The sequence below is a fragment of the Arvicanthis niloticus genome, chromosome 5, assembly GCF_011762505.2.
Source record: "Arvicanthis niloticus isolate mArvNil1 chromosome 5, mArvNil1.pat.X, whole genome shotgun sequence".
NCBI lineage: Eukaryota > Metazoa > Chordata > Mammalia > Rodentia > Muridae > Arvicanthis > Arvicanthis niloticus.
Window position 1 is genome coordinate 48925366 of NC_047662.1, and position 20267 is coordinate 48945632.

The following is a 20267-nucleotide window of genomic DNA, read 5'->3' on the forward strand; positions in this document are numbered from 1 at the left end:
CTTCTGCACATGAGATTCTCTCTACTATTTCTTGTATTCTGTTGATGATACTTGCGTCTACAACTCCTGATTTTTTCCCTAGGTTTTCTATCTGCAGAGTAGTCTCCCTTTGAGATTTCTTTATTGTTTGAACTTGCATTTTTAGATCCTGAATGGTTTTGTTTAATTCCTTTGGCTGTTTTGTTGTGTTTTCTTGCAATTCTTTAAGAGACTTTTTGTTTCCTCTCTAAGGGCTTCTACCTGTTTACCTGTATTCTCCTATATTTCTTTAAGAAAGTTATTTATGTTCTTCTTAATGTCCTCCATCATCAACATGAGAAGTGATTTTAAATCTGAATCTTGTTTTCCAGTGTTATGGTATATCCCAGACTTGTTATGCTGGGGAACTGGGATCTGATTATGTCAGGTAAACTTGGTTTCTGTTGCTTATGTTCTTGTGCTTGCCTTTTTCCATCTTGTTATCTCTAGTGCTACCTGCATTCACTGCCTCTGACTGGAGCCTGTCTTCCCAGTTATCTTGATTTTGTCAGACCTCCTCAGAGTCCACCTGTCTATGTGTTCCAGTGATCCTAAGAAACTAGTTGGAAGAGCTCATAGGCTCACGTTGCATCTGGGATCCTGAAATCTTGCTGCTCTGAGTACAGTGGTTCCTCCAGTGCTCTGAGTGGAGTAGATCTAGGATGGGTCAGCTTATGGTGTCTTGATGGACACAGACAAGTTAGGTGTCTGCCTCACCCAAAAGGCAATTTCCTCATTTTAAAGATAGGTTATAAAGGAACAAGGATGGCCTGGAACTCTCGAGCCTTCTAGTTGAATTCCTAGATTTCTAGATTTCTAGATTTAATCTGAAATTTCAGTGAGAATCATCTTTATCATTTGATCCTTCTGCAGTATTTTAAATTATGTTTCACACATTATGGTTTTTGGATAATATGGACTAGAATTTTCTCTTTTAACTATACTTTACAAATTGTACTGGGGAAAGCTTCAGGCACACAAGCCCAAATTTGTAGCTGATGCCTTGTGTCCCGGAAGCCACAGATGATCCAGAAACCAAGGCTATACGAATGTGTTTGCTTCAGTCTTGTTCAAGTTTTTAGACATTGTATAAGATGTATATGCATGTATGAGTTAAAGTATACAGCTGCCACAACTGGAAACTAGGATTAATGTCCTGGGCACAAATGATCACGATGCAGGATAGACTTAGAAGTGCTGATGGATATATTGTCTCATCTCTTTATTCCTCTGGACTCCAAATTGTAATGAGAAACTCTTCTCCCTGTAGCCTATGTACACTTGGCTTCTCCTCTAAGACTCACATGGGCAGGTGCTCTCATTCAGTAGCATGGCTTTCCAAATGCTCTGGGGAAAGTTGTGAATTTGACTTATGTTTGGCATTTCAGATGTGGTATGGTTGTGTATGCAGGTGGCCATGAATTGACAGACCTTTTACCTCATTAACCATTTAACATAAGCCCAGCTTGCTTGTGTTTGTCTCTAAATGGTTGCATAGTACTCACAGACAGGCATCTCACAGGTCCCTCTTAGCCCTTCCCAGGAGAGATCAATCTGTTGAGAGGACAATTAGACTGGGTTGGGCCTATGACATTGACTCAATATTTTTTCTTAAAAGGCCTGAAAACTTGATCATTATCTATTCCCTGAAACAAAACTCTGGTCAGACTGTATGCTCCTGAATAACCCTTCTGACTAGGCACACAATTAAGAAGAACAGAGATTGGTATCATATGGGATAAAGGTTAATTTTTTCCTCTGTGGTTGCTTACAAGGGAGTCTACATGCTGAGAGTGATGGACTTTTGGCCTTAGACCATGAGATTGGATAACTGTGCAGACTGGATACTCCATTATTTCCAGAGCATGGGCTCTGGCCTTCTGATTCATACAATGTGTGAAAAATAGGGATTTCCAAAATTTAGCCTGAAATTATGTCCCCTAAATCTTTCTCCAGGTTCCTTCTGACTGAATATCTGTTAGGATGAGCACCTACAACCCTCCCACACTGGAGCAGCTGGCACTGGAGATGCTGGTGAGGAATGATGCCATAGACTTCTCTGATCTGGAATACCTGCCCATTATGCTCTTCCCACCACTCTTCATAGAGGCATTCAATAGGAAACGCACAGAGTTATTGAAGGCAACGGTGGCAGCCTGGCCCTTTTCCTACCTCCCTGTGGGACCATTACTGAAATCTGCTGATGTGGAGATGATGCAAGCTGTGCTGGATGGCATAGATCTACTGATGACCCAGAATGTTCCTCCCAGGTAGGCAAGAGCCAAAACAGCTACAGGGGAATAGGGTTAGTGGTAAGACACATGAGGGCAGAAAGACCGTGATCAAACAGGACAGAGAATAATGATGTCATTGACATGGGGATTTGTGGAAATACTATTCAAGGTGAAAGCTGATCTAAGTGAAACTCATAGTGGACAGCTCAGAGTACTAGTAGCCCTAGTAGGATGAGCCTTTCCCTGGCTTTCCTACAGACACTAGATATGAAAGAGACACAAGTCAAGAGCAACTCAATGGAGGGAAGTGGGTCATGTCTCCAGATGTGTCAGGAGCCATAATGGGTAAATAAAGCTAATAATTAGCAGGTGATCATCCTGGAATGGCTTGCCTTGGATTATTATATAATCTGCAACAAGTGAGCCCTTATTCAGCAAGGCTGTAAGGGACTTATATGAAGAAAGATTCCTGCTATTGATATGCTTTTTCTATTATTGGAATTAAACATATCTAACAATCACTAAGCAATAGCACACCTCTTTGGAGCAGATATCTGCAGATCCACGAAGATGTACTGTCTTGGGTTGATGCTATATAGACAAATAGATGACTTCTTAAGTCTTGTTGGTGATCTTATAAAATTCCTAAATTTATATAAATGATTATTATTAAGCTCTTTTGTAGTGGGACTGCTATTGAGTCCCTTTCTGATAGTCAAACTGCAGTGAGAACTCTGCCTGTCTTCCACGTGTCATTAGTTGCTCTTAGATAGTGACCAGACTTTCTCCAACTCAGAGCACATTCCAAGAGGTTGTAAACAATTAACCAAAGGTCACTAATAGGAAACTCATGATTTAGTATAAGTGCTAGGACAGAAGATATAATGTTGCCTGAGTTTATCTATACAAACCTTCATTAATTTCTTAGTTATAGTTTTAAACCTTCAGTGAACCTGTTGAGGTAGACAAGTGATAGATGTTTAACCAGATAATTACTACTAATGGATATGCATGTAAACATTCTCTGTTGTAAACTCTATTTCAATTTATGATTTGGTTTTTGGTGTGAACTTGTGATGAACTGTGTAATATGTGATCATGTGCTCTGAAAGATGTAGAAGTTCTGAATACAAAGACAAAAAGTAGTAGTAGTAGTAGCAGCTCTAAGTGTCTTTTTCTTCCTGAGACCTCAGACTAGCAGGCATAACTTAGAGACCAGCAGTTCCTGCTGAGACAGAACAAAGGCCACATTGCCTTATCCTCTGCTGTTAGGCTACAGGTGTCAATCACCTAGGCCTGCAGTTTTCTACCCTCAGAAGAAGTTTCCTACTCTGTGCCTTTGCCACTACCTTCATGCATATAGTGCAGTGTCCTTGACAGCCTGGTGTGAAGTGTTATGTTGGCACTGAAGTTAGACAAGTGGGACACAAGCTGACTCCATATTGGTTCCTGTTTTAAATTATGAAACTTTACATATTTCCACCACAGAAGGAGGAAGCTACAAGTGTTGGACTTGAGAGATGTGCATCAGGATTTCTGGGATGCATGGGCTGGAAGAGAAGATGGAGCGTGCTCACCAGATACTTTGAGAAAGAAGCAAGGCCCAGAGAGTCTTCCTACTTATGCATTGACACAACGATTGCAGGTGGTCACTTACCTGAACCTCTACTACTCTTTGGAAGAAGACCAAAAGTGCTTGCTCCAGTGGGCCAAGAAGAACGGTGACTCTTTGCAGCTAATCTGTCAGAAGATGACGATTTGTGTCTTCCCCATGGAGATTATTAAGGAGGTCTTGAATATTTTCCAGCCAATCTATATTGAGGAATTGGAAATATGCACACCTGAGTTACTGCCATTCCTAAGTTTATTTCCACATTTCCTTGGCCAGATGAGAAATATTACCAAATTCAATCTACATCAAATTGACTTCCAGTATAATGCCCTGGAGATTACCAGGGAGGTGTGTAATATTTTAATCAAAAGGGATATAAACAACGAGAAACTATGCACCTATGAGATACTGTCTTTCCTACGTTTCTATCCACATTGCATTGACACGATGACAGATATTGCGAAATACTATCTACATGGAATTGATTCCCAATATAATGCTGTGGATACAGTGACAGATGTAAAAAAGTGTTCTGCAGAATTCTTTTCTCAGCTCGCCAAACTCGACCATCTCCAGAGTCTCTATTTGAATTGTTCCTTCATTCCCAATGACAACATGGAAATTTTGTTCAGGTAAGGAAGGATAGTGAACTGTTTCTGTTCTGACAGAAAAGCTTTCCTTTTACTAGGAACATGAGTGAACACCTGAGGTATGCCAGTCACAATGGTTGTTACAATGACAGAATCATTACATTGTAGAAGTATGGAATGTTTGTTTTTTTAACTGAATTCACTTGGTTCATTCCTATTCCTTTAGCTGAGTCTGAGCTGGGGTAGGAGATATTGAGATAGCAGCCTTGTAAACAGGTCCATTGTGTGGGTCAGATGCAGTAAGTGTGCTTTGCATATTCCTTTTTGGGATCAAGGCAAAGGTAATGGAAGGAAACAGGACAGAGCAGAGAGCCCTGAGCTAGAGTGGCTCCACACTTGCCCTCTAGAAAGATATACAAGTACAGGAACCAGTTTGTTCCTCTATTGGAGTCTATCAGCCTCTAATTCTCCCTAAATGGAAGGATACTTTGAACACAAGTTGGGACTAAGTAGATAAGAAGTTTGTGACACTGGGGTGGGGATCATCAGAGTCAAGTGTAGAACCATGAAATCAAGGATGATGAGTGTGGAGATAGCAGAAACAAGAATAAACTGTGTAGGACACAGGACAGGATGTTGCCAGAACCTCCCTGTGCTAGTCCTTTCTAGGTATGCTCTTCTGGCATGATGAGGCAAGCTGTAGTTCTTTGACAGAGTGAGTATGGAGAGTTGCAGATCTGTGGTCTGAGCCCATCCCACAGGATTGTAGTATGCCTCAGTAGACAATGCTATGAGCAGACACCAACATGCTGTGTTTCCAGGGTGGACATTCAACAAAAGCACAGATTGACTACATATGTAGCTTCTCTGTCAATCTTACTAGTGTCCTCCAGCAACATGAGTTAGAACCAATGTCTTGTTTATACTCTAGATGTCTGAAGAGCCCCTTGGAGTCCTTGTCTATGTCTTTCTGCCGACTCTCGATGTCAGACCTGGAACACATGTCAAAGTGTCAGAGCCTCTATCAACTGAAACAACTGCACTTCAGTGCTGTAGTGTTTTCTGAGTCATGTTTCAAGAGTCTCCGAATTCTCCTAGAGAATGTATCTGAAACTCTGCAGAGTCTGCAGTTTGAGCACTGCAGGATGAAGGACTCTCAGCTCAAAGTCCTCTTGCCAGCCCTGAGCCAGTGCTCACAGCTCAACAGTATTAATTTTTACTATAACGACTTCTCCACTCCTGTACTGAAGGACCTTCTGCAATGCATGGCCAATCTGAACAACTTGACTGTAGAGGTGTACCCTGCCCCAAAAGAGTGCTATGATCCCCTGGGTGATGTTGTGGTGGAGAGGTTTTTTCAACTGTGTCCTGAGCTGCTACAAATGCTCATGTCCAAAAGGCAGCCCCAAAAATTCATGTTTGCTACAGCCACCTGCCCTCATTGTTTGGGATGCTGTGTCTATGACAGGGTTCCCAGCCTTGCCTTTGTTGGGAGGTAATAGAAGATTGATTCTGGATGCTGAGACATGAAATCTGAAGGAGGACATTTACCACAGAGTCCCTGAATTCATGGCTTTAGATGCAATAAAATCAAAATGGTGTTCACTGGATTGAGACCTTGGGTGATTTGATATGAAGGACAATAGAATAGTAGGAACAGGGTCTTGTGGAATCAGAAAGACAGTTCTGCATGTCTAAATATGCCTCCATCAGGACATGATCCACACTGGCTTCCCCATTTTGTAAATATAAGGCCAGTCTATGAACTGATTGGTCTCCTCTTGTGTGCTACCCATGTCATTGACCTCAGTTTTATTTTGTGCTGTTCTATGACCTCCTGGTGTATGATCAAGGAAATTATCATTGGAGCCTTGTTGGTGGCAAAATGTATTAAAGTCAATTATGGCATTATCTTCTACCCTTTACTTCCAAATGTTGTCTCCTTTGTTACTTGCACAGTACTGTCAAACTAAGTGTGAAGTGCTCTTAAAACCAGTCTGTATACTGAACCATCCTTGGAATGGGATGTGATTGTGAGCACAGAGGCTTTCCTACACAAGACTGTGCAAGTGAACACATTCTAGAAACAGGGTGTGGGGTTGTTGTTAGAACTTATGTTCCATCAGTGCTCACAGCAATGGGCTATTATGGGATTCCCTATGAACATAGGGCATCATGGTCCATCAAATTATTGCAGTTTTATCAGTGAAAGTGTCATCCCACAACACACCTAATTCAGCACAAGTAGAATGCATACTGTCTCCAATCCACTAGAGGATGAACCCTCTACAGATCTGGTCATTTACAGAAATATAGAGAAAGAATGAGCAAGCCTATCATGTCTCAGGCATATCTGGGATTCCTCTTTTCCATGCGATGCCAGTGTTCTTTAAGACAATGTAGTTAGTTCAGCAAGAAGTCCCCTACGGAGATTCATTCTGCATCTCCTGTATCATTACCTCTGGGTTCAGCCTAGGTCAAGACTGTTTCCTCAACCTTGGACCTCTGCCTCAGCAGTTCAGAGCACACACAGAGACACATTGTGTTTTAGGCTGTGTTATCCAGAAGATACCAGCCTATAGAGTAAACTCATCCTCTACTTCCAGCCAAATGAGTACCTGGTTTTCAGTTGGTATGCTACCTCAAATAGGGTACCTTACATTCAGGAGAGATGGCCCAGCAGATAGTGATTTCTACACTTTTAGACAATATAGGATCTTTTCTAGTACCTGAAGACTCCCATCCATCTAGCTGTCTGTAACTCTTCTCCCATTGGGTCCTATGCTCATTTCTTAACCCCTATATGATGCACATAAGTGCATGCTGGTGAAAACATACACTTATATTTAAACAAATACACCTACAATAAATATTCACAGTTAAAAATTACTTTTTAGCACCAAACAACCAATTGGTTATCTTCCCTACGAAAATCCAACTCTTCTCTTCCTTGCTTTTCAGTATTCTACAGTTCTTTGTGTAGGGCTGAGACCCTAAAGCATTGTCTCTGTCTAGTTTGCTATGTTCACTGGTGTCATGCGTGTTCAGCTCCTATAAGTTCAACTGTGTTTTTCAAGCTTTGCCTATAGCTTTTCCCACTACTAGTAGATGCAATCTCACAGCACATTTACTGGTTCTCTAGAGCTTACAGTCCTCTTTCCACATCTTCAGCAATGATCTCTGTGTATTTTGCAGATGTACCCTTTGGTATTGATGTCCATAATTCTGCATCATCATTGGTTGTGGTGTTCTGTAGGGGTCTCTGCATCTTGAAAAGAGAAGTCTCATTTATGTTGGGTAGAGACTCTAAACATCAGTGGGTATAAGGGCAGATGTTTGTAGAGTGTTGTTAGGGATTATGCTTGTTTACTACACAAGTGCTTGTAGAATCTCCTAAATTGTCACCTCTGAAAACACACATGTATCTCTTAGTTGGAGTTTTATTGATGTGAAGAAACACCAGGATCAAGGCAACTCTTATAAAGGGAAACAATTCATTGGGGCTGGCCTTACGGTTTCAGAGGTTTAGTTCATTGTTGCCATGGCAGAACTCATGGTGGCATGCTGGCAGACATGGTATTGAAGACAGAGCTGAGATTTCTATATCTAGACCCACAGGCAGCCTAAAGAATTAGCCACTAGGTCTGGCTTGAGTTTTGGAAACTGCAAATCCCACTCTGAAGTCACACTACTCATGCAACAGGGCCACACCCACATCTATTCCAAAAAGGTCATGTCTTCAATAATCCCATGCACTATGAGTCTATGGGGGCCATTTTCAGGCATCCATGGTATGAGTAGCTTCATACAGACTTAATAGATTATATTCAGGAATATATGTGTGTGTGTGTGTGTGTGTGTGTGCGTGTGTATGTATATATATATTATATATACAAGTAAACATATATGCTTGCAATAATAATTAGCTATTGTAGATAGGGGTTGCATATTTGTTGGAGGTATAACTTGGAGACACTGGTCTTGTTGAAGGTGTTACCTGGATATGCTTGTCTTGTTGGAGATTAGCCTAGAGACTGGAGCTACACTCTGATTTTGTTGGGTGGGTGGCAAATTGAAAAGTAATACTAAGTGCCAGCCTGTTTGTTTACCTGAGTTGAAACTTAGGTCAGGTCTTCTAAAACAGAGTCTGAACTTAAAAGATTTGGCCTAACAGTGCATGGCACCCCATTGGTAATTCAGACATAGAGCCCAGGAAAATATTTCCTTCTCTCCTCCTTCCATCCCTCAATTTCTTCTTCTCTTTCTTTGTTTTGTATTGATATTTTAAGAGATAGTTTCTCTGATTAGTCCTGTGTATTCTGGAACTCCCGCTCTTGTTTATGCTAAGCATGAATTCAGTGATCCTCCTGCCTCTGCTTTCTGAGCACTTGGATTGAAGGTGTGCCAGCACCTGTTCCCAGTCCCTTCCTTAGTATCAGTCACCACAGATGATTGCCACAGCCACCAGAACAGGCCCTTAATTCTGATAGATTCTTTGTTTGACAGGGACACAGGACAATGGGTCATAATATATTTGGATTCATGTTCCTCTCTTTCAACAACAGACTACAGATAGTGCTGCATCTTACACAGAATTCCAGATAAGTGACAGGATGTGAACGATCTCCTTTGTAATCCTACTCCATAGTGGAAAGCTAAGGCAGAAGGATGATTGAAAGATAGATGTCATCTTACTTGGAGTTCTGGGTAGACATAAGGTATACTTGTGATCCTCTGTGAAAAGAAAATCAAAAATCATTAAATTTTAAAAAATCAAGAATTTAGTCTCTGGAGAGATGCCATGAAGGTCCCTCTGACAATAGAGTCAGATAAGTTTCTCTTCCCCCTTGAGACATGATTCAATCAATTTACATAATACCAAAAAATTTTCAGACTGCAGTTTGTGTGGTTGGGAGCTGGTGTTGGGGCCCTGGATAGTTGATCAGCATCAGTTGTTCATAAATGTCTGGTCAAAACTTTGAGATTCCCAGTGGGAATGGATTGTGGAGAGCAGTGGCTATAATATGATGGGACTGAGGGGAATGTGTGATCTGTTTGGTGGCTGTGAGATTGCCCAGGGTGCCCTCCAAAACTTTCATGGCTTCATTTTTGTTTAACTGATCATTTGATACCAATGGATAGTAGGGGCATAGGGTAAAGAGAGAACCAGACATTGTCTTAATTGTGACTCTGCCCTTGGGTGATTGTGACTTCTTTGATTTGGGTGATAAAAGATTTCCCAAGCCTTAGCCATGAATTTCATTCTTTTCTAGGAGCCTACACAAGATTCTGGACACTGACAAACTATCAGAATGAGTTTCTCAGCTCAGCTCTCACTTCTGCAGGAAGGAAGGCAGTGGTTCCTGACTGAAGTGACCTTGACCATCTCAGCTCTGGAGTACCTGAGAACTGAGTCTTCCTACCACACTTCAAGGAGACCTTCACAGGCAGACAGAATAATCTTGTTGAGGCAATGATGGGAGACTGGCCCTTTCACTGTCTCACTTGGGGACCCCACACATGGAGACTTGGAAGGTTGTGCTGGATGCACTGGATGTTTCCATTATACAGAACACTTAACCCAGGTAGGCAAGACCCAGCTAATGGTACACAAAGATTAAGTGACAGGACAAGTAGAAACAGAGAAACTGGGGTCCCATGTACACAGGGATTATCTCACTGATCCAGCTTGGAACAGTGCAGAGTCATCACTGCTTAAAGTACCTTCAGCAAAAGTCAGTCAGACTTGGAGGGCAGCACAGTTCATATTTAGCCACAGAGGAGTGAGGCTGTCTCAGCTCCTCCAGACACAGTAGAATCAGGCAGGACTTAATGGAAGCAGAGTAGAGGGTAGTAAAACAGTTATATGCAAGACAAGCAAAGGGCCCATCCTGGACATGGTACCAGAACTTGATGTCTTGGAGAGAAAGCATAGTACTTTCTCTAAGATGAAGGATAAGACAAAGACAAAACAATAGCAGACTCATGATGGACTTGTCCCAGATCCTGAGAACTTGAACAATGTAACTCTTCTAAACTGGTGTCAATCCTGTGACCAAAACTCTCCAAGTACATTTATCTTTTCCAAGGTGCTTGAACACCCCCTTGGAGTCCTTATCCATCACTCACTGTCATCTGTCACAGAAAGACTTTAGTCATATATCCCTGAGCCTGGACCTCCATCAACTACTGCTCTTGAACCTCAGTCTTGTGATCATATACCATTTAAGTACTGGGACACCCTAGGTTCTTCTGAAGAAAGCTGCAGCCACTCTGAAGATCCTAGCCTTGGAAGGCTGTAGGATGAAAGTCTCCCAGTACAGTGCTCTTCTGCATGCCTTTACTCAGAGCATCCAGCTCTCTAAGATCATTTTCTATGACGATGAGAGCACCACAGCTATCCTTCAGAATACTTTCCACCACACCTTAAATAGAATCAGCTCACTTTGGAGCTGTAATTTACCTCTTGAGTGTGCTATTATAACATAGGGTTTGAACTTGGAGAAAAATTGGCCTGATTTTGTCCTCAGTTCTTGGATCTTCTAAGGGACATAAGGCACTGCAAGTCTGTCTGCTTTCCTCTTGATTATGTATTGTGTGTTATGACTAGATACCAGACTTGTGTTCTTAGGCAAGGAAGGGGCAGGGTTACTCTAAGCACTGTGATGTGAAGTCCACAGGAATGTTGTCTTGTCAAGCAGACACAAAATGTGGAAAACAGGAGATTCCAAGGGATCACGTGAGTTAAAAGTCAAACAATATATACTTTATCTAAAAGAAGCTCCTCAAAACCCAGGTTAGTGAAATTCTCCACATTAAATGGTATCTTTCTCTTTCTTTCGCCTTCATTTCTTAATTCCAGAGTATGAACTGCTGAGTGATGCAGCCTGACTTCCTTGTTGGCCATTATCCTGACCACCTGTTTAAGGTCTTTGGATACTGCATTTGAAGGAAAAATCACTGAACTTTCTGATCTGTGAGGGTGGGTCCCAAGAACATTTGGATTCAAATATGTTGGAACCAAGTTCTGGGCACAAAGCCTGATCTTGTGCACTATATTAACACATTCCAATAAAACTGAAAGTACTAAGTAGACAAACTCATGAAGACTGAAACAGTTTGGTATGGAATGATGAATGGATTTAGGAAAAAGTCAAGAAAGAAAGAAAGAAAAGAAAAAAGAAAGAAAGAAAAAAATTCCTGAAACTAAAGAAAAATGAGAAGACACCATTTTCTGGGATGTTGAAAGCAGTCTGATAAGGGCAATTTGTAGCTTTCAGTTTTGGCATTTAAAAATTATACACACAGACACACACACATGTATGTGTATGTATTTTTGTATTTTTTTTCAGCAACTTGATGTTCTTGTCATACAGATTATTGACTTGCTTGCTTGGAGTGATACCAAGATGATTTATATTATTTTTGGCTATTGCAAAGTGTATTATTTCCCTAATTTCCTTCTTACCCCATTTATCATTTGTATAAAAATAGGTTACTGATTTATTTGAGTTAATTTTATATCCAGCCACTTTGCTGGAGTTGTTTATCAGCTGTAGGAGTTCTCTGGTAGAATTTTTTAGAGTAGCATATATATACTATCCTATCATACACACAACGTTATACCTTGACTTCTTTTCCAATTTGTATCTCCTTGATTTAATTTTGTTGTCCAACTTCTCTAGCTATAACTTTGAGTGCTATACAGAATAGTTAGGTAGAGAGTGGGCCATGCATTGCTGAGTTTGAGGCCTACCTGGTCTACAGAATGTGTTTTAAGACATCATAGGATACACAGAGAATCTCAGCCTTGAAAATAAAATAAAAAAAATAAGTGAAATTAATAAAATCAAAACAAATAAAACAATACCAAACATAAACAAATGTAAGTGGTATGTTTTAGGAATGATAATGAAAATTGACACAACCTTGGCCCAACTATGTCAAGGAAACCAATAGTAGACCCTGAATAACAAGATATGATGTCAACAGGTATTGAAGATTGTAACAGTCAGAAGAGAAATTGAAAGTGTTATAATATTCTAAGATTGACTGTATATCACTTATTTAAAAACCTGTACTCCATGAATTTGGAAAACATAGGGAAATACATAAATTCTGAGATTCAGCCAAACCAACAAATTTAAGCCAACTAGAAGTCAACAGCCTGCTAATGGTGGTGGCACATACCTTTAATCCCAAAACTCCTGAGGGACAGCTAGACAGATTTCCATGTAAGTTCAAGGCTAGCCTGGTCTACTTACTGAGTTCCAGAATAGCCAGGGCTACACAGAAAAACCCAGTCTCAAATAAGCCAATACTAATGAACAAAAAACAAAGAAGTCATCAACATCAATTTAAAAAGAACAATAACACATGAGGAAACTGATGAAGTAATCAAAATTCTTGATGCTAAAGAAATCCAACCCAGATGGATGTACAGCAGAATTCTACCAGACTCAAAAAAGTCTCAGTTCTATAGTCAACTTGGAGTTTATTTTTTTCTTTTCTTATCTTTTTTTTGGTGTGTGGTAGAGCTTGGAGACAGGGTTTCTCTGTGTATCCTTGGCTATCTTGGAGTTTGCTCTGTAGACCAGGTTGACTTCTAATTCACAGAGATCCACCTATCTCTGCCTATTCTGTGATGGGATTAAAGGTCTCCCATCAAACACACCCAGAACTAGCCAATTCTTGCTACAGAGAAGATGGAGGAGGAGGAGGAGGAGGAGGAGGAGGAGGAGGAGGAGGAGGAGGAGGAGGAGGAGAAGGAGGAGAAGGAGGAGAAGGAGGAGGAGGAGGAGGAGGAGGAGAAGGAGGAGAAGGAGGAGAAGGAGGAGAAGGAGGAGAAGGAGGAGAAGGAGGAAGAGGAGGAGGGAAGGGGTAACAGAAGGAGGGGAGGGAGGAGGAGGAGGAAAGGAGAAAAGAAGAAGAAGAAGAAGGAAGAAGAAGAAGAAGAAGAAGAAGAAGAGAAGAAGAAGAAGAAGAAGAAGAGAGAGGAGGAGGGGGAGGGGGAGGGGGGGAGGGGGAGGGGGGGGGGAGGGGGAAGGGGAGGGGGAGGGGGAGGGGGGGGAGGAGGGGGAGGGGGAGGGGGAGGGGAGGGGGAGGGGGAGGGGGAGGGGGAGGGGGAGGGAAGGAGGAGGACTCATTGATCCACTCTACTGTTGCTGCTCTTCTTAGAGATCATCTCACAGTACTGACATCTCAATACACTGGGGTCGTCCCCTGAAATTAGGTTTCACCAATAGCCTTTTATATGGTCTCTTCATGGTGCTAAGCCTCAAATTCTTTACATAATCCCTTTAGTCCTGGAACATCAATAAAAGCTAAAGATGCACCTTCACCAATGACCTTCCCAAGGCCTCTCATGGGGCCAAGCCTCAGCTTTGCCTTATGGCTCCTTCAGGCTTTCAAAACCAATATTAATTGGGTGCCTTGTACACATTACCTAGGTTTTCATCACCACTAATTCTTCACTAATTCTTTAGCTCTAGCTAACTAGCTTTAATTGTTTTTTTTTTGGGGGGGGGGGGGGGGTTCGAGACAGGGTTTCTCTGTGTCCTGGCTGTGCTTTAATTGTTCTTGTAGTCTCCTTCTCATCTTGACTGTAAAGCCAGAGCAAAATGGCCAAACCTGCCAAGTTCTGCTGCTTACAGGAGCTGAAATTTGTTATATCATTGTATTACTGGCTTTGGCATTTCCAACTGTTTCATTGCCTCCTAAGTTTGGCTGTCCTAGATCTTGCTCTGTAGATTGACCTTGAACTCACAGATCTCCAGACTAGTCTCTGGGGATTAAAGGTGTGTACCACCATTCCTGGATTTAATGTTTTCTTGACCCAGATCTTGCTCTGTCTCAGGCTGGCCTCGAACTCAGAGATCTGCTTGGCTTCCTCTCCTGGGATTAAAGGTGTGTAGCACAATCCCTGGATCAAATTTAGTTGGTAAAAATCTTGCCCCAAGGTTACCACTCCCTTAATTCAATTAAATATTCTTGAACACATGTTTCAGCTCCATTTGACTCCTTGAGGCCCCATTACTACCCCAAATCTATAATTTATATTTTTTCTTTCTAAGCTTGCTTATTCAAAACATGCTTCATAAGACTTAACCAGAGAACAAAGACTATGACCTACATTTCTTTTTATTAAAGATTTATTTTATTTATATGAGTACACTATAGATGTCTTCAGACACACCAGAAAGGGGCATCAGATCCCATTCCAGATGCTTGTGAGCCACCATGTGGTTGCTGGGAATTGAACTCAGGACCTCTGGAAAAGCAATCAGTGCTCTTAACCTCTGAGCCATCTCTCCAGAGGCATGATGGACATTTCTGGGACTTCCTTCCTGAATTCAATTAATCTGAGTCTCTTCAATTTAGCCACAGGCAAACTCTTCAGATAGAGCAAAGAAGAAATATGTTCTTCACCAAAATAGTGCAAAACAGTCTCTATACCCTATACTGAAGTTCTTCTCCACTAAAACCTCTTAGGCCTCTTTCACACTTACAACATACTCATGTATTTTTGTTTGTTTGTTTGTTTGAGTTTGGATTTTAATTGTTGTCCTTGTTTTGAGACAAAACCTCACTATTTAATTTTTGGATAATCTAGAACTGAAGTCACACTCAAGTACATGATCACAGTAATTAACACATTAAAATAAATACGCAAATACAGACATTAAAACCACAAACTAATTGTATCAATACATAAACAAGTGCATATAGATACACACACAAGAGCGGTTAATCAAGCAAAAGTCACCATCCTGACTTCTAGTTCCATGATTCATTTCACTCTAAAAGGTCTGATTCAATCAACCAACAGTAGTAAAAAAAAAAAAAATGGATCTTTAACAGGAATGAGTGGTTGGAGATTCAATGGACCAATGAGATAGAAGGTGTGGAAGGGAGGTGGGATTACTTAGGGAGGGATGAGGCAGAAGGTGTATAAAAGTCTGAGGAAGCCAAGCCGACTGCCAGATTTCTGAACCTTGGAATTGCTGCCTGTTCGTGCTGGGAATAGGAGCCCTCTAGCCAGTGTCCACATCACTTAAGGAATTTACAACCATAAGGAGGCTTCTTGCTTGCTGGAATAGCTTTATCCCATCCAGGTTATACCATCCAGGTATGAATTCATTTCCTATTTATAATAATTTTATAAAAACTGATAGACTTCAGTTTTTGGGTTGGTTTGTTTGGTTTGGTTTGGTTTGGTTTGGTTTGGTTTTTCGAGACAGGGTTTCTCTGTGTAGCACTGGCTGTCCTGGAACTCCCTCTGTAGACCCGACTGGCCTCGAACTCAGAAATCTGCCCGCCTTTTAGACTTCCGTTTTAATGAGAAATGGGATTGCATGGGAATTTCCTTGTTTTATTTTTTATTGGATATTTTATTTCCATTTCAGACACTATCCCCTTTCCACATTTCCCCCACCCAGAAACCACTTATCCCATCCCCCTCCTCTGGCTCCTAAGAGGATGTCCCCAACCCACCCACTCCCACCTACCCACTCTCAAATTCCCCAACACTAGGGCATCCAGCCTTCACCAGACAAAGGACCTCCTCTCCCACCTATGCCCCAAAAGGCCATCCTCCCCTAAGTATAGAGCTGGAGCCATGGGTCCTTCCCTATGTGCTCCCAGGCTTGTGGTTTAACCCTGGGAGCTCTGGTTGGTTGGTATTATTGCTCTCTCCATGGGGTAACAAAAGCCTTCAGCTGCTCCAGTCTTCTATGTAACTCTTCTATTGGGAACCCCATGATTAGTTTAATAGTTAGCTGTAGCATCTGCCTTTGTATGTGTCAGGCTCTGGCAGACTTCAAAGGAGACAGCTGTATCAGACTCCTGTCAGCAAGCATTTCCTGGCATGCACATCAGTGTCTGCCTTTAGTGACTGCACATGGGATGGATATCCAGGTGGAACTGTCTTCAGACAGCCCCTCCTTCAGTTTCTGTCCCACACTTTGACTCCATATTTGTACCCAAGAGTACACTGTTACTCCTTCTAAGAAGGAACGAAGCACCCACATTTTGCTCTTCTTTCTTCATGAACTTTATGTGGTCTGTGAGTTGTATCTTCAGTTTTGTGAGCTTTTGGGCTAGTATAGAATTATCAGTGAGTGCATACCATGTGAGTTCTTTTGTGACTGGGTTACCTCACTCAGGATGATATTTTCTACTTCCATCCATTTGCCTAAGAATTTCACAAATTCATTGTTTTTTGTTTGTTTGTTTGTTTGTTTGTTGTTGTTTTTTTCGAGACAGGGTTTCTCTGTGTAGTCCTGGCTGTCCTGCAACTCACTCTGTAGACCAGGCTGGCCTTGAACTCAGAAATCCGCCTGCCTCTGCTCCCGAGTGCTGGGATTAAAGGCGTGTGCCACCACTGCCCGGCAAATTCATTGTTTTTAATAGCTGAGTAATACTCCATTGTGTAAATGTATCACATTTTCTGTATCCATTCCTCTGATGAAGGACATGTGGGCTCTTTCCAGCTTCTGAATATTTTAAATAAGGCTTCTATGAACATAGTGAAGTATGTGTCCTTGCTATATGTTGGAACATCTCTGGATATATTTCCAGGCTGGGATAGCTGGGTCCTTAGGTAATGCTATGTCCAGTTTTCTGAGGAACCACAAGACTGAGTTCCAGTGTGGTTGTACCAGCTTGCAATCCCACCAACAACGGAGGAGTGTTCCTCTTTCTCCATATCTTTGCCAGCATCTTCTATCAACTGAGTTTTTGATCATAGTCCTTCTGAATGGTGGGAGGTGGAGTCTCAGGGTGTTTTGATTTGCCTTTCCTTGATGACTAAGGATTTTGAATATTTCCTTAGGTGCTTCTTGGCCATTCAAGTTTCCTCAGATGATAATTTGTTTTGCTCTGTAGCTTATTTTTAATAGGGTTATTTGGTTGTCTGGAGTCTACTTTCTTGAGTTCTTTGTATATACTGGATAATAGCCCTCTATCAGATGTAGGATTGGTAAAGATCTTTTTCCAATTTGTTAGTTGCCTTTTGTCCTATTGACAATTTCCTTTGTCTTACAGAAGCTTTGCAATTTTATGAGGTCCCATTTGTCAATTCTTAATCTTAGAGCATGAGCCATTGGTGTTCTGCTCAGGAGCTTATCCATTGTTCTCATGTATTAGAGGCTCTTCCCCACTTTCTCTTCTATTAGTTTCAGTGTATCTGCTTTTTTGTGAAGGCTCTTTATCCATTTGGGCTTGAGCTTTTTACAAGGAGTTAAGGATAAATGGATTTGCATTATTCTACATTCAAATATCCAGTTGAACAGCACCATCAGTTGAAAATACTGGATGGTTTTAGCTCCTTTGTCAAAGATCAAGTGACCATAGGTGTGTGGGTTCATTTCTGGGTCTTTAATTCTATTCTATTCTATTGATCTTCCTGCCTGTCTCTGTACCAACACCATGCAGTTTTTATCACTATTGCTTTGTAGTACAGCATGAGGTCATAGATGGTGATTCCCTCAGAAGGTCTTTTATCATTGAGAATCATTTACACTATCCTGGGTTTTTTGTTATTCCAAATAAATTTCCAAATTGCTCTTTTTATAGCTATAAAAATTAAGTTGGAATTTTGATAGGGGTTGCATTAAATCTTAGATTGCTTTCCATAAGATGGCCAATTTTGCTGTATTAATCCTGACCATCCATGAGCATGGAAGATCTTTCCATCTTCTGAGATCTTTAATTTCTTTCTCCAGAGACTTGACCTTCTTACACTGAACTTTGACTTGCTTGGTTAGATTCACAACCAAGGTTTTATAATATTTGTGACTATTGTGAAGGGTATCCTTTCTCTAATTTCTTTCTCAGCTTGTTTATCCTCCCAGTAAACTAAGGATACTGATCAGTTTGATTTGATTTTATATCCAGCCATGTTGCTGAGGTTGTTTATCATGTTTAGGAGTTATCTCATAGATGCTTTGGGGTCACTTAAGTAGACTATCATATCAAATGCAAATAGTGATATTTTGACTTCTTCCTTTCCTATTTGTATCACTTTGACTTCTTTTGTTGTCTAATTGTTCTGGCTAGGACTTCCAGAACTACTTTGAATAAGTAGGGAGAGAGTGGGCAGCCTTGTCTAGTCGATGATTTTAAGGGGATTTCTTCAAGTTTCTCTTCATTTAGTTTAATGTTGGCTACTGGCTTGCTGTATGTTGCTTTTACTATGTTTAGTTATGGGCCTTCAATTCCTGGCATTTCCAAGTCTTTACCATGAAGGGATGTTTAATTTTGTCAAATCCTTTTTCAGCATCTAGTGAGATGATCATGTGGTTTTTTTTTTTTTTTCCCCCCTTTGAGTTTGTTTATATAATGGATTACACTGATGGATTTCCGTATATTGAATCATCCCTGCATTCCTGGGATAAAGCCTACTTGATCATGATGGATGATTGTTTTGATGTGTTCTTGGATTCAGTCTGTGAGAATTTTATTGAGTATTTTTGCATCAATATTCATAAGGGTGATTGGTCTGAAGTGTTCTATCTTTGTTGTATCTTTGTGTGGTTTAGGCATGAAAATTATTGTAGCTTCATAGAACAAATTGTGTAGTGTTTCTTCTGATTCTAATTTTTTAAAGAGTTTGAAGAGAATTGGGATTATGTCATCATTGAAGGTCTGATAGAATTCAGCATGAAAAACATCTGGTCCTGGGCTTTTTTGGTGGGGAGACTTTTAATGACTCCTGCAATTTCTTTAGGGGTTTTGACTGTTAAGATTGTTTATCTGCTCCTGGTTTAACTGTGATACCTGGTATCTGTCTAGAAAATTGTCCATTTCATCCTGAATTTCCAGTTTTGTTGAGTCTAGGCTTTTTAAGTAGGATCTGATGGTTTTTTGAATTTCCTCAGTTTCTGTTGTCCTGGCTCCCTTTTCAGTTCTTATTTTATTAATTTGGATACTGTCTCTGTGCCCTCTGGTTTGTCTGGCTAAGGGTTTATCTATCTTGTCAATTTTCTCAAAGAAACAACTCCGGATTTCATTGACTTTTTTGTATAATTCCTTTTGTTTCTACTTGGTTGATTTCAGTGCTGAGTTTGATTATTTCCTGTCATCTATTCCTCTAAGGGGCATTTGCTTCCTTTTCTTCTAGAGCTTTCAGATGAAGTAGCTAGTGTATGCTCTCTCCAGTTTCTTTATGAGTTTTCCTGTTAGCACTGCTTTTATTGTGTCCCATAAGTTTTGGTCCAAGCCTTCATTTTCATTAAATTCTAAAAAACTTTTTAATTTCTTTATTTCTTTCTTGATCAAGTCATCATTGAGGTGATCATTGTTCAGTTTCCAGGTGTATGTGGGCTTTCAATTGTTTTGTTATTATTGAAGACAGCCTTCATTCTGTGTTGATCTGATAGTATGCAAGGGATTATCTCAATCTCTCTGTATCTGTTGAGGCCTATTTTGTGATCAATTATATGGTCTATTTTGGACAAGGTACCATGTGGTGCTGAGAAAAAGGTATAGTCTTTTATTTTACAATGAAATGTTCTATAGATAGCTGTTAAATCCACTTGGATCATAACTTCTGTTAGTTTCACTGTATCTCTGTTTATTTTCTGTTTCCATGGTCTGTCTATTGCAGAGAGTGTGGTGTTGAAATCCTCCACTATTATTGTGTGAGGTGAAATGTGTTCTTTGAGCTTTAGTAAGGTTTCATTTATGAATGTGTGTGCTCTAGCATTTGCTATATAGATGTTCAGCATTGAGAGTTCATCTTAGTAGATTTTTCTTTTGAGGAGTGTGAAGTGTCCTTCCTTATCTTTTTTGATAACTTTTATTTGAAAGTAC

The 20267-nt window shown here is 40.7% G+C and overlaps 1 protein-coding gene across 1 annotated transcript; it reads left to right on the top strand.

Annotated features, from left to right (window-relative positions):
- The first annotated feature begins 2001 nt into the window (after nucleotides 1–2001).
- On the top strand, nucleotides 2002–5953 carry LOC117708696 (PRAME family member 12-like). The gene is made up of 4 exons (XM_034502577.1): nucleotides 2002–2288; nucleotides 3744–4181; nucleotides 4353–4496; nucleotides 5386–5953. The coding sequence occupies exons 1-4, from the start codon at nucleotides 2002–2004 to the stop codon at nucleotides 5951–5953; spliced, it is 1437 nt and encodes a 478-aa protein (XP_034358468.1).
- The last annotated feature ends 14314 nt before the right edge of the window (nucleotides 5954–20267 follow it).